Source organism: Sinohyriopsis cumingii, chromosome 6, assembly GCF_028554795.1.
Source record: "Sinohyriopsis cumingii isolate HCF-2022 chromosome 6, ASM2855479v2, whole genome shotgun sequence".
NCBI lineage: Eukaryota > Metazoa > Mollusca > Bivalvia > Unionida > Unionidae > Sinohyriopsis > Sinohyriopsis cumingii.
This window is the reverse complement of record NC_142966.1, coordinates 56,643,441-56,657,286: the sequence shown is the minus strand read 5'-3', so window position 1 is coordinate 56,657,286 and position 13,846 is coordinate 56,643,441. Positions and strand designations below refer to the sequence as shown.

The window sequence follows — 13,846 nt, the reverse complement described above, 5'->3', positions numbered from 1 at the left end:
CATAACAATTAAAACTTACCATGGACCATGTAATAATAATAGGACACGTCCGTTATCTTAGTCAGTTTCATACACATGTAAGCGTAGTAGGGGACATTTCCACTTATTGAGTCCTCTGACCTGTACAGAAAGGAAGATTTATTCAGCATTAGCTATACAAAAATAATATTAACTTCTCTCCAAATTATGTTCCATAAGAACAACTTTAGATTTTCGTGGTATTCTAGGATGAAGGGTTTAAAACGGTTGTCGATGTTGGTACAAGCGTAACCTGATGAGAACTTCAAATATCTTACTGACAACATAGTTTCTTTAACAATATACGTAGCATTTCAGGAGCAATTGTACTGAACTAAATGTGGATAAACAATACTAAAGCTATTGGAGTATTAGAGAAAAAATAAACTTACTTAAAAAGGAGATAACCCTGTGTATCGAACATGTAGGATTTCCAGCACTTCCAGTTACTGACGTTGTGTCCCTGAGCCCTCATTGTCCAGCCTCGCATTTCGTTATTGGTAAAGGTGATGTCACCCTTGGTACTGTCCCTCCACAGGCTGTTGCTAAATACCGCTGGTAAATCACATGTAGCATCAGACCCAATAGTCGATGCTGTACAAAAGGAATATTACGAAATTTAGTAGACATTCATAACGTATTAATTCCAATTACAATCCTTCATCGTTTAGGAAAACAAGTACTGAACGTTTGTGGTTTTTTTTTCTCTGATATTGATGATGTAAATATATAAATATTTACTACATAAAATAGCAGCTTCCATATGCTTTGACATCTTTAAGATTGTTCGATCATAACGACTTAATGTCGTCCTTCGACCATTATAATTTGTTCCCCAATTTTAGGCCTAAAAACGATTCAAGATGGTAATTATTTTTAAGGAAATAGCCAATAAAATAAATTACTTACCGCAGGTGACTGCAAAATTAAAAACAAAAACATATTATAAATAAATGCACCTTAATGTAAGCTAATGCTACATTAATGCTGGTATCATCGATGAAGATTAAATTACAGAATGTGCCATGCTTATTACCGTACAAAAAAACTGATAGCACAACAAACCCGACTGCTGTGTCTGTATATATATATATATATATATATATATATATATATATATATATATATATATATATATATATATATATATATATATATATATAAGGACACTATAATCCCATTCCCTTTTTAGCATGCGAAACATAGCTCACTTTATCTTATCACACGAGAAGCGACTGCACAAATTCTTTTACCGAAGTGAAGCTTATTGACATCAGATATTACAAGGCGCCGGTAATTGAGATATGCAAACTTATATGTTGTACAAACATTTCTGGAATTATACTAAACAGTTCTTAACAGTGCTTTGGACAAAATTAGAGATGTATATGTTATAACGTGTGTCTTTCAGAGCATGTTACAAAAATAATAAATATCATATAGTTCTATGTATTCTTGACTCCATGCAAAATATAAAGAAATATAATTTGTAGAAAACAAAAATTATTAATAAGTACAGTGAAATTCGTCAGCATTATGCGTAAATATTAATTACAACTTTTCGGCAAAGAAATGTATTTTGCATGGAAATGAAACATCCGCAACATGCTCGAAGTGAGATTATCCAGTGGGGATTTGAATAATGAGTAAGCAGATGAGACTAGCAGTACGGCCATCAGTCACATGGTACTAAATCGTGTTTCGAAAGACATTAATGTCTTCGTAGATGCATCATTGTTTAACCGATAAATATGCAGATGGAAATGAGCAAAATGATTTGAATATAAATAGCGTATTACCATTTGCCGTCATCGTTACTTTCGCGCCGATTTCTGTACCGTTGTGAAGTATCGCAAACATGTATGGTGTTTGATTCTCAGAGCAGTTTCCAGGAGACATTGATGCCGCAGTGCCATTAGACGAAATAGCCTGGAAGAATACGTTGTTGAAAAGGTTTCTGGCTTTATTGTCATTTTAACTATAATCAAAGAATCAGATCGAAACATTTCCTTGCATCAATCTAACATGCTAACAGGAAAGGAATGGAAATACATTTTCCTATAATAAGAAATACACAAATAATAAACTCATTCAATTAATGACGTCTAGGACCTTTATAGGCATTCAAAAATTAAGTAGGTTAAATGTATGCTAACATAATATGATGGACGATAGGATAGAGATTTAAACAAATTTACTAACAGAATTATATCAACTACCAGAAGACAGGAACAATAAGAAAAGCAGTTCAGAATTCGTCTAAAGTAGTTCCGTTTGCACTTACAACAAACATATCTATTCTGAACTACAACAACAAACACTTTGCCTCTGATTAACACATAACATTGCTATTATCAGTCAAATACAGCATACTGAGAACTTACTTACCATGCATGTAAACCTGTAAGTATTTATGTTGTCTACGGTGGCATCATTGTTGTACACCATGACGTAAGTATGTGCATTCGTGATTGACGCAACACATGATACCGACCCATTATCTGAAAGAAATAAAATTGAGTTCCCACAATAGAATGCATCATTGCATTTTCGTGTATGTGAAATATGTAAACAATTGTGGAAAATGGTTTCGCTTTCTTTAAGCTGTCATCTCGTTTGAATATTATTGTTCTTGCTGTCATCATGTTTCATATTTAATTCTATGTTACCTAACATTTCTCATAGGATGGAAGGAAACAGCTCTGAGAGCATGAAATTATATAAGAATCACTGCAATAAATATTTATTTAAATAATATTTCAGAGGCTGGTGTTCGTTGGGTTCTAACAAAAGTCACTCCTTGTCCCTTACATGAGTAGGCCATTATTGTTGAACATTTGGTGTAATCGAAGGTCATGGTCTTGTTGTCGGTACATACATCCCATCTGTCATGCGACATAGCACATGACGTTTTTCCATCGGGTGCCTGGTGAACGTAATCGAAGATACCCCTAATTGGATTCGGACATGTTTGTTTAGCCTCTGACAGATGCCCTGCAATTCAAAAGGAAGTTGCAAACAAAGGATCGAGACTTTCAAAATCACCCATCACAGTTCTGGTATCTTTTCAGACAGATATCTGTATAGAAAATATAACAGGACGTATGAGCGTCTAATACCAGGATAACGAAACTGCAATTAACCTATTCATCCAGGCATGTTTCATTTCACCTCTAACAGATGGCCATTAGTTACAAAAGATAGGAGGTATAAGAACTCTACTTAAATGTTACTTCGGCTGCTTAGAACAGGAAAATATATGACCTGTAAGTTAGAGGTATAAATAAATCGAACCTGTTAATGTAATGTATTATATCACTTTGTGTGATGCATAATAGAAACAATATCTTAAATTGCTCTTTTAAATATGTTACTTGAACAATCCATATGGCATGTAGATTTGCACATTCTTTTTAAATACTATAAAAAAACAAAATCAATTCAGTAGATGACTAATGCTAGATGTGGAAACTGATATTACCGGACTTGACGATGACGTGGAACTGTTCAGGAGGTTCTATATTTCTTTCATTACATACAGCAGATACATTTTCAAGTGAAGCATTTTCTGTCACCAACACTCTTTCCTGGCCTGTTTGGGCTGTTTGGGCTGCAGTTACATAATACATATATGCGATAGATGGCAGAAGATAATCTAGTTTCTAACTTTAATTTCCCACATAAACGTAACTTATATTTAGAAGAAATAATTTTGGCTATATTTTCATCTAAGCAAAAATAAGAAGACACAAGTTCTAAATAACATGAAAAGTTACTAATTTAGAAGACTGTTCTATGTAGGTGAAAATCCAAACAAAATACGAAAGTGTCTGAACGTGCCAACAATATTTACACCCAGTGTAATAAACAACAAAAGTGGTAACTTCCTTATTTCGTTGGTGCAGATAGTACCATTGATCCTTCGATCGTTTGTGAGACATTGCCATTTAAACATTATTGAAGTCCTTGTCAACCAGCAAACACTGAAATCTATTTGGTACGTGTCTTATCCCTAGTAATATTACCAACAGTCCCTGAGTTGTGTGGAACAATTTGTATCTCTTAAAGTGGAACTGTTGATCAATTTAATTCAATCACATACAAGCCATAGAGACACCATGCGTCCCGACAAAAACTGGTACAGTAATGGAGAAATCGTACGTTCAGATGACGTGTAGTTTATGAAATTCGTTGAACAATACTATATTCGCTGCAAGCAGCTCATGCCCAATACTACTATTGGACTCTTTTCATAAATTTCAAATCCAATGTCCACTCATTGTTTATTATGCTGGTTTGGAATATTATTTTCTTTTCATTTGCTTTTGTGCAAGGGCTAATCAAGTAGTTAGAGAAATATCTAATTCGTCCTTAGAACGGATGTCTTTTAAGAACGTCTTTCGTTTTGCTGTTTAAATAAGTACAGGTTTCTTCATTTCCAAAGATCACATTCATTCTTTTTGCTACTTAATCATCGAATGACACATCATTTATTAAATACACATTACACGTCTTCCATGACATCATTAAGTTTAAGAAATATATCAAAAAAAAAAAAGAATCATATTTAGAAATACCTAATATTAATTATGCAAAAAACGGAACTTACCATTCAGTAGATAATATAAATACGAGTAGTTAGTTATCTTTGTGAGTTTCATACAGAGATAAGCGTATGAAGGAACCGTGCCGCTGATAGAATCAGAGAGTCTGAAACAAAACATAATTGTGAATCTCGACATGAGAAATCTGCTGATCAATACTGAACAGAAATGTAGTTTGGAAATAATAGTACAAGTATTTGGACTCACCACTGTCTATTCCTAGAGATCGTGTTCATTGTATTGGTATATACTAATATCTAATTTAGGGATGATTATTAGTGGAATGAGGAATTATTGAATTGTTTATAAACTAGATATTTGTATGTAGTAATGTAGTTATAGAGGCAAGTAATCGAAATCACGAACACATTTACATTACTGTGCATATTGATTTTCTATATATATACTCTAAATATTTATTCACCACATTTCCTACAACTATGAGGTACTGAGAACAATTATGGTACCACAACGACGACAAAGAAATTTCCGTTGAATAAATATATAAACAATAAATTGTCAGATATAAATGACAACGTAATTCATTTGGAATGTTGAAAGACTGATATGCATACATATATGCAAAAGGCAAATAAGTTCGATTCCCAAATACCTGAACAAGAGATAGCCAGTTGTGTTGAAGTCACTACTGTCAAAGCATTTCCAGTTGGATACAGAATGCCCGAATGCCGTTATGGACCATCCTGACATTATATTCATGCTAAAGTTTATCTCCCCCTTGGTACTATCTATCCATGTCGAGTTTATGAACACGTTGTCGAATTGGCAGCTGGCACCCAACGATGATGCTGCAGGAACATGAAACAAATGTATACGTCAACAAAAATAAGAAGATAAATACGCAATGCTTCTGAAGGACGATTGGTTATGAACTTGTCAGAGAAAATCTATCCCTGTATCAGGGATGCATTACAAATAATATTGCAAGAAATATATTGAAAGCATATAATGTGTTAGAACGTGCTGATAAAATAATAATATTTATTTATTTTGTATAAGCAAAGATTAATTTTTCTAATCGGTATACTATTTTCTTCTATTATAGATATATTATCAAATAGACTAAGAAGGACATTTATTCACCAGTGTTGATAATACTATATACTATGTGAATAATGAGTTCTTCTGAAGATAGTGTTGAATGTTTACTGACGTCAAGGATAATTGTGAAGAATGTGGAGATTAACATATAAATGCGAAGATCACAAGTGTTAACCACTTACCACAACTCGCTGAAAAAGACAGAAAGAGAAACAAAAGTAAAATGTATTTATTCCACGATTAAAGAGATCGCATTATATAAAAAGAAACTCTGATTGATTCGTTAATTAGAAATATTCTTCTAGAACTGTTCACCGATATATAGTACTATTTTGTTCGGGCGTTATGAAATGTAATAAGAGATGAAAATGAGACGGTTTAGCATACCGACTGCCCCACATATCTAACAACATCCATACATTCGGCAAGCTTTAAATATATTTACGATATTTGTTTTTATATTCCAGGTTAGGTTCATTTCTGTGTGATTAAATCTTCTTGCCTCAACCTCAATTTCTTTTACTAAACATATTTTTAATTTAACGGATGATTTCGGTCTATGCAACGAATATGGGAAAGAAATTATATTTGCTTCCAAGCAAACCTTGGCTTAATAAATATTACATCGAAGTTTGATACTACTCCAGCTTTGATCAGCGATACTCAATTTTTGAAATTAAAATGTCATTTGCCAGGCTTTAAAGTTGATGTGCCCAGCCTACGTAATGAAAAATATACTTCTCGAAAAAAATCATGATGATTTCTTATTTGAAGTAAATAATGCATGATTGTGATTGTTTATATGTTCTTCTGGGGCTTTTGTTTATTTTTCCTGAAAGATTAATTTTCATGAACTGGGGAAGCAGAATTCGGTAAATACAATACTGACCTTTTATAGACATACTAAGTTTAGCCCCGATTGAAGTTCCATTATGGCTTTTCACGAATTCATTGGGTGTCTGTCCCTCAGTGCAGTTGTTTGGTACCATAGAGGCATACTTCCCATCAGATGATATTGCCTGAAGGTTCAAATACATTGATATTTGCTTCTAGATATTTGCAGAAAACGAATTCCATTTTTGAATACACGCTTAAATGTATTTGCGTTTAATTGAATATAATGATATTTCGACATTCAAAATATTATTCAACACCAAAGAATATCAATTAATAAAAACTGTAATACATCACAACGTTCATTGTAACCAGATATTCGAAACCTCTTATCTTAGAGAGATTAGTCTGTCAATACATATGTATAACGTAGGCTTAGATTTGTCTCCAGCAAAGCATAACTGGGCCGGTAGAATGCATTATTCTGTATTTGTACACAACCTAGATACAATCATAATTGAAGGTATACATACAAAGCATGAAAATCTGTAAGTGTTGATATTGTCCACATCTGGATCGGAATTGTACACCATCACGTATGCGTGGGTGCGAACTATAGATGCTACGCAAAACACAGAGCCGCTTGCTGAAATAACGTATAGAAAATAAGCATAAATATTTGCGGATTCTTGAAATTTTAAACCGAAGTTTTTTATGAAACTTTAATGATGGAGGGCTAAATGCCTCGGCAAAATATTTGTTTTGCTTGTGATTTTAAAGGCGAGCTTAATATCGTTCAGTATTTCAGGTGTGAAAAATATTTAGTCCATTATTTATAAGAAATAGAATGCAGAATATAGAAGAAGAATAATTGAGAACTATTACTTCTTGAAGTTCAATTTAATTTAACTATACCCTATTATGTGAAACATCTGACACAAATATTCAACAGATGTGTTTCATAAATGACCAGCTAGTGTGTAATTGCTAAATTTTGGTCTCGATTAATCAAGTAGTTTTTAAGTAGAAACATTTCATTTGACTCACCAGAATAGGCCATGACTTGATTGCAGGTAGTGTAATTAAAGTTCATGGTTTTGTTATCGTTGCATACTTTCCACTCGTCATTACTGGTCTGACATTTGATACTTCCGTCAGATCCATAATATATGTAATCATAATTTCCTCTGATGGCATCTGGACAATTCTGTTTTACATCGGATTCAAACCCTGGTAGAAGTACAAGTTATAAGTTATAAAAGACATCCAAACTACCTGATAATACCTAGTTGCAAATAATGTATTCATTTACTAAGAATGAAGAAGAAAGATACTTGAGTAAAATGGCCTACCTTTGGGATCCTTAGGACAAAGTTTCTTACTGTTGCGGTTAACGTTTCGAAATAGTACGTGACTATACAAGCATTACAACATTACGTTATTATTGCCAAGTGAAAGAGAAATTAAACAAATATGCATAGCATCGGACAATAGATCTTAATCTTGCACCCTGTCGTAACATGCTTCTATTCATAACACATTTCCCAAAAGAAAACCAAGCAAACACGTTAAAGATCTCACGTACCTGATTTGATAAGAACATGGAATTGTTCCATTGGCTCTATGTTGTTCAGATTGCAAAGAGTTGTAGCATTCGCTATAGGGGTACTTGTCGACAAGTAAACTCTCTCCTGACCAACTAAAGGTTCTTGTGCTAAAGGCAAAAGAAAATATGTGACATTACACACATACCAGTACAATGTAATATTATAATTGACACTTATATCAGACATATATTCGTGTTAATTATTGTGATGCCGTATATCTTTCATCAGGGAACAAGAAGGCATAAATATTACTGACAGCTGTAAGAATTATCTTTTTGGAAAACAGCAGAGCACATAGACAATACTGGGAGACTAACATTGATTTCTGACACACGAACTATAATTTGTATCTTGTACAAATGATTTAGATCCCAGCCAAGAAGTGATCCCCGCTCTTTTTAACTTACCATGCAGGAGATAATACATGTAAGACTTGGCACTCATTCTTGTAAATTTCATGCATAGGTAGCCATAGTATTGGACAGGTCCGCTTATTGTCTCCATAAGTCTGCAAACACAATCCATATTTAATGTAAATGAAAACAAAAGATAGTTGCTGCGAAGCCTTTAACTCTCGTCACCAATAGCAATTATATTAATCAATCACATTCGTATGTATTTTTGTAATATTTATTCGTGGAAAGATATTACTAATTGTTTCTTTATACGATACCATAAAATACTGGATTTTCTAATACAAATAATCTTGTTAATTCACTGTAGTGCCCGTCAATAGATATCACAACATTAAGATCAAGAAAACTTGGATTTATTTAAAGACGCCTCCAGTGCCTAGTGGCAAGTATGGTATTTCTGCATGAAATCGACCTAAGGTTAAATCCAACAATCAGGAATTCCTTTATTTTCTTCATTGTTCCTTTCAGTATATGTTTTCCCTTGAGTTAGAAAAGAGAATTAAGTTTCAACGTATAATTCTGTGCGAATGTACACATAAACAAATCTGGACATAACAGGTAAACCACTGACATTATCTTGAGGTTACGTCATGCTACTTCAGTCTGTTATACATATTACCAGCCAATAGGTTCTAGAATAAAAGGCTAATTTTGTTGCTCCGAGTGAATAAAGAATTGACGTTTACTCGTGGAGTTTACAAAGTCGATGAATCTACCCGAGTCACTCAGAACAAAGCAATATCTTCTATTTTCATATAACCCGATCATCTTAAGTATTCGTATTATTTCTCTCGGTGATAAGAATCATTGTATCATTCTGCAAAAATGTAAAAGAGTTTCAATGTTTTGGATCGTCTGAGTCACCAACATCGCGTCAAGATTGCATACCAAAAACGCCTTTTGTTTCTAGATGCAATGTTTCGTGAAACGATTATTATATAAGAATACTTGACAGCCCAATAACACTAAAATGTTTTTATCAATGATCTTGCCAATGTCAACTACTGTCAATTTAGGAAACACAGTTTTCGTTTCCAATAATATGGGGCAAGAATCGTTGATAATAATCTTCAGTTAAATGCACCCATGTAAGCTGATTTAATTCGGTTATCCACTTTTTATTTGACATTAAGGCTTCTGTGAATCATTGAAGGCATGGATACTTTTCAGAGGAAACATATGAACATCACAATTACTCACCTGTACAAAAGAAATCCCTGAGATGTAAACATAGTACTATCAAGGCACTCCCAGTCCGACACTTTATGGCCAAAGGCCGTAAATGTCCAGCCAGACATGGTTTTCTCCGAATTGGTAATATTTCCCTTTGTACTATCCCGCCAAACTGAGTTCTTAAACACGTCAGGTAGTTCACACACAGTGCTAGTGGAGGGACTTTCCCCTAGGAATACAAATATGTCTACCTCTGAGAGACTTCATTCATATGTTAGCGTTATGGAAGCAAACATTTTCAACAAATAGTTAAGACATTCTACAAAACAAAACGCTTCGTTCACAATGAAATAATACTTGCAATAAGATGTTAAAAACCAGGAATATTAGCAATTTAGTTTGTATATAGACATTGAAATGTTGTTCATATTCCTAAATATTGATACAATGATATTAATTGACATTACAAAAATACAAACTTGTTGAAGAGACGATCATAACTCAGATTTATGCCAGCCTTTATGTACAAACTGTCCAGATAAAACAATGAAAAATGATTAGTGTTTTGAAAAGAGCGTGTCTCAGTTTATCTTTTTAATTATTAGTTTCATTTGTATACAACTTGCAGAATTGGGAAGCCCCTGTATCACTTACTGCAGGTATCTGAAAAAGAAGAAAATGCAGTTCATGACTTAGTCGTCCCAACATCATTCAATAGTAATTTATAATAAATCATGCTTAACTGATTTATTGAATAGGAAAATATATATATAGAGCATTGTCTGTGACATGATATTAATGATTTGACACTCCAATTTGTGCAAGAAAAGTGTAAGAAGTAAGACTATGAACATTGGTGACAAGGCAGATATGATGTGTGAATATGATAAAACCATTTCACACCGTATGCGGTCATGGTCACTTTGGCTCCAATATCCGATCCATTGTGATTCTGCGCAAAAGAGGTTGGAGTCTGTCCCTCGGTGCAGTTCCTCGGAACCATCGTTGCAAAGCTGCCGTTACTTGAAATAGCCTTTATAGGAAATAGTACACATCATTAATATGACAAGTTAAGTGGCTGGAACAAGTTAACTTTAAGATAATCCCTGAAAATGTACTAATAAAGTAATTGACGTGCCGTTTCAGGTTTGAAAAGAAAATATTTTTCAGGTGGTTGATTTACTATCGTTAAGAAACTAACGGACACAAATTAGTCTATTAGATCTCAGCAAGAAAACAGTTTAAAATACGCAAAATACACATATTTGATTCGTGTAATATGTAAATACTTACAAAACAAGAAAATTGGTATGTGTTGACATTATCGACGTTGCTGTCATTATTGTACACTACAAGATAGGTGTACGTTTTCCTCACAGCTACTACACACCATACATGTCCACTCCCTGAAATATTTATTACAAAATATATATCTGCTCCTAAAAAACTTATGAAAATCAATTAAGACAACAATGCTTCTCAATACCAAGAACAAATCTACAATGCAAGTTTTAATAACTTATTATATGTTTATTAAACTTTAGAAACTCTTATTAAATCATTCATCTTTTTGGTCGTATCATACTCCTTACATGTTTTGGTAACATTACTATTGATAAAGTTTATCATTCAAGTTCAACAGATCAAAGGTATAATATTTAAATTGGAATTTCATAATATGTTAACTAATTTTGCATTTTTAACAATTGGTTTCATTCCTTTAAAATAGTTTTATGAGAACAAAATCTTCCTGTTCGTCATGGGTAACGTGTCTTTTTTATAAAATGCGTAGATAAATGAAGGAATTGTATTGTACACAAGATATAAAAGTCTTTTGCATAGTATTTAGCAATTCATTTTATCTGCATCTGCATAACTATAGATATATATCCGATTGACAAATGGAAGCACACGTGTGATTCTTAACCATAGCAAGTTGTCCCTGACACTTACTTGAAAAGGCCATCATTTGTGAACAAAGTGAGTAGTTGAATGTCATCGTCTTGTTATCTATACAGACGTTCCACATGGCATGGGATCCTGCACAGGCTTGAGTTCCATCTGCCCCGATGTACTTATAGTCAAACATACCACGGATTGGATCCGGACAATCTTGTTTGGCGGACTCCTCAAAACCTGTACATACGAACTTATATGTCAATTATGCGAGGTTTTGTGCTGCTTTAAGCTTAGGATATGTACAATTCACAAGTACATGAGGACCTCTTTCATTCAAACTAATTTAGAATGACGCACATTCGATATAAATTATAAAATCAAATGTTTAGATTCGACTTTATTCATCTGCATTTTTGGTCATCCAGTGAAAATGTTTTCCTTTTATATGCCAGTTTATGGAGAGAGAGAAAGAGAGAGATACAGAGAGAGAGATAGAGAGAGAGAGAGAGAGAGAGAGAGAGAGAGAGAGAGAGAGAGAGAAAGAGAGAGAGAAGAAGAAGAAGTACCTGATTTAATAAGAACATGGAATTGTTCTGCAGGCTCTATATTGCTGGTCTGGCAAATAGTTTCAATATCCAGGGAGTCATTGCTTGATATATGGATCCTTTCCCCACCGACATAATCATTTTCTCCTTTAAAAGAAATATTGTCGTTTCAGTAGACTGATGAACTAATTTCGTGCAATGTTTTCCTTAGACCATTTATCATCTATAAGCTCTAAATGTGCGCTAGTTTTGCGCGGTTTCCCTCTCATTCATTCGCTAAAAGAACAAAGAACCTTTTCAAAAAGACACACATAGCGACACATTCGATGTTCATTCCAAGTGGATACAAATAAGATGGACTATTTTTAACATGTGACACATATGCATCACAGACATAAACCACATATATGAATGTGTTCGTAGGAATCAAAATACATGTATAACGAAGAAACACCAAACGAAAATCACTAAACTCAAAATCGTACAATTGTTAATGGTCAAGACTAAATAATTAAAACGATCTTTCAAACTGACCAGGTACATTGCTATTATCTTTACATCAATAATTATACCCGATTTCAAAAACGCGTTGAAAACTAAAGGAGTAGTTAATTACACAACACGATATCCTATGATCAGACACATATGCATTGGTGTGAATATAGACATAATGTATATCCAATACATCCCATGCAAGATCTGAATGAAACATTTTTCTGACAAAGATAAAACATCAAGATGACTTCCTGCTCATAACAATTAAAACTTACCATGGACCATGTAATAATAATAGGACACGTCCGTTATCTTAGTCAGTTTCATACACATGTAAGCGTAGTAGGGAACATTTCCACTTATTGAGTCCTCTGACCTGTACAGAAAGGAAGATTTATTCAGCATTAGCTGTACAAAAATAATATTAACTTCTCTCCAAATTATGTTCCATAAGAACAACTTTAGATTTTCGTGGTATTCTAGGATGAAGGGTTTAAAACGGTTGTCGATGTTGGTACAAGCGTAACCTGATGAGAACTTCAAATATCTTACTGACAACATAGTTTCTTTAACAATATACGTAGCATTTCAGGAGCAATTGCACTGAACTAAATGTGGATAAACAATACTAAAGCTATTGGAGTATTAGAGAAAAAATAAACTTACTTAAAAAGGAGATAACCCTGTGTATCGAACATGTAGGATTTCCAGCACTTCCAGTTACTGACGTTGTGTCCCTGAGCCCTCATTGTCCAGCCTCGCATTTCGTTATTGGTAAATGTGATGTCACCCTTGGTACTGTCCCTCCACAGGCTGTTGCTAAATACCGCTGGTAAATCACATGTAGCATCAGACCCAATAGTCGATGCTGTGCAAAAGGAATATTACGAAATTTAGTAGACATTCATAACGTATTAATTCCAATTACAATCCTTCATCGTTTAGGAAAACAAGTACTGAACGTTTGTGGTTTTTTTTTCTCTGATATTGATGATGTAAATATATAAATATTTACTACATAAAATAGCAGCTTCCATATGCTTTGACATCTTTAAGATTGTTCGATCATAACGACTTAATGTCGTCCTTCGACCATTATAATTTGTTCCCCAATTTTAGGCCTAAAAACGATTCAAGATGGTAATTATTTTTAAGGAAATAGCCAATAAAATAAATTACTTACCGCAGGTGAC

At 33.6% G+C, this 13,846-nt stretch overlaps 1 protein-coding gene across 1 annotated transcript in view; it reads right to left on the bottom strand.

Annotated features, from left to right (window-relative positions):
* Positions 1–13,846, bottom strand: part of LOC149796993 (uncharacterized) — an 88,420-nt gene that overhangs the window by 18,294 nt on the left and 56,280 nt on the right. The window contains exons 77-96 of the mRNA XM_089960683.1: positions 13,320–13,521; positions 12,929–13,029; positions 12,180–12,305; positions 11,668–11,850; positions 11,008–11,120; positions 10,618–10,747; positions 9,742–9,943; positions 8,533–8,633; positions 8,104–8,232; positions 7,566–7,748; positions 7,052–7,164; positions 6,574–6,703; positions 5,236–5,431; positions 4,628–4,728; positions 3,500–3,628; positions 2,830–3,012; positions 2,407–2,519; positions 1,818–1,947; positions 411–612; positions 20–120 (exon numbers count right to left, since the gene is read on the bottom strand). Coding sequence (XP_089816809.1) covers positions 20–120; positions 411–612; positions 1,818–1,947; positions 2,407–2,519; positions 2,830–3,012; positions 3,500–3,628; positions 4,628–4,728; positions 5,236–5,431; positions 6,574–6,703; positions 7,052–7,164; positions 7,566–7,748; positions 8,104–8,232; positions 8,533–8,633; positions 9,742–9,943; positions 10,618–10,747; positions 11,008–11,120; positions 11,668–11,850; positions 12,180–12,305; positions 12,929–13,029; positions 13,320–13,521 — 2,868 coding nt within the window. The remainder of the gene's footprint in view (positions 1–19; positions 121–410; positions 613–1,817; positions 1,948–2,406; positions 2,520–2,829; positions 3,013–3,499; positions 3,629–4,627; positions 4,729–5,235; positions 5,432–6,573; positions 6,704–7,051; positions 7,165–7,565; positions 7,749–8,103; positions 8,233–8,532; positions 8,634–9,741; positions 9,944–10,617; positions 10,748–11,007; positions 11,121–11,667; positions 11,851–12,179; positions 12,306–12,928; positions 13,030–13,319; positions 13,522–13,846) is intronic.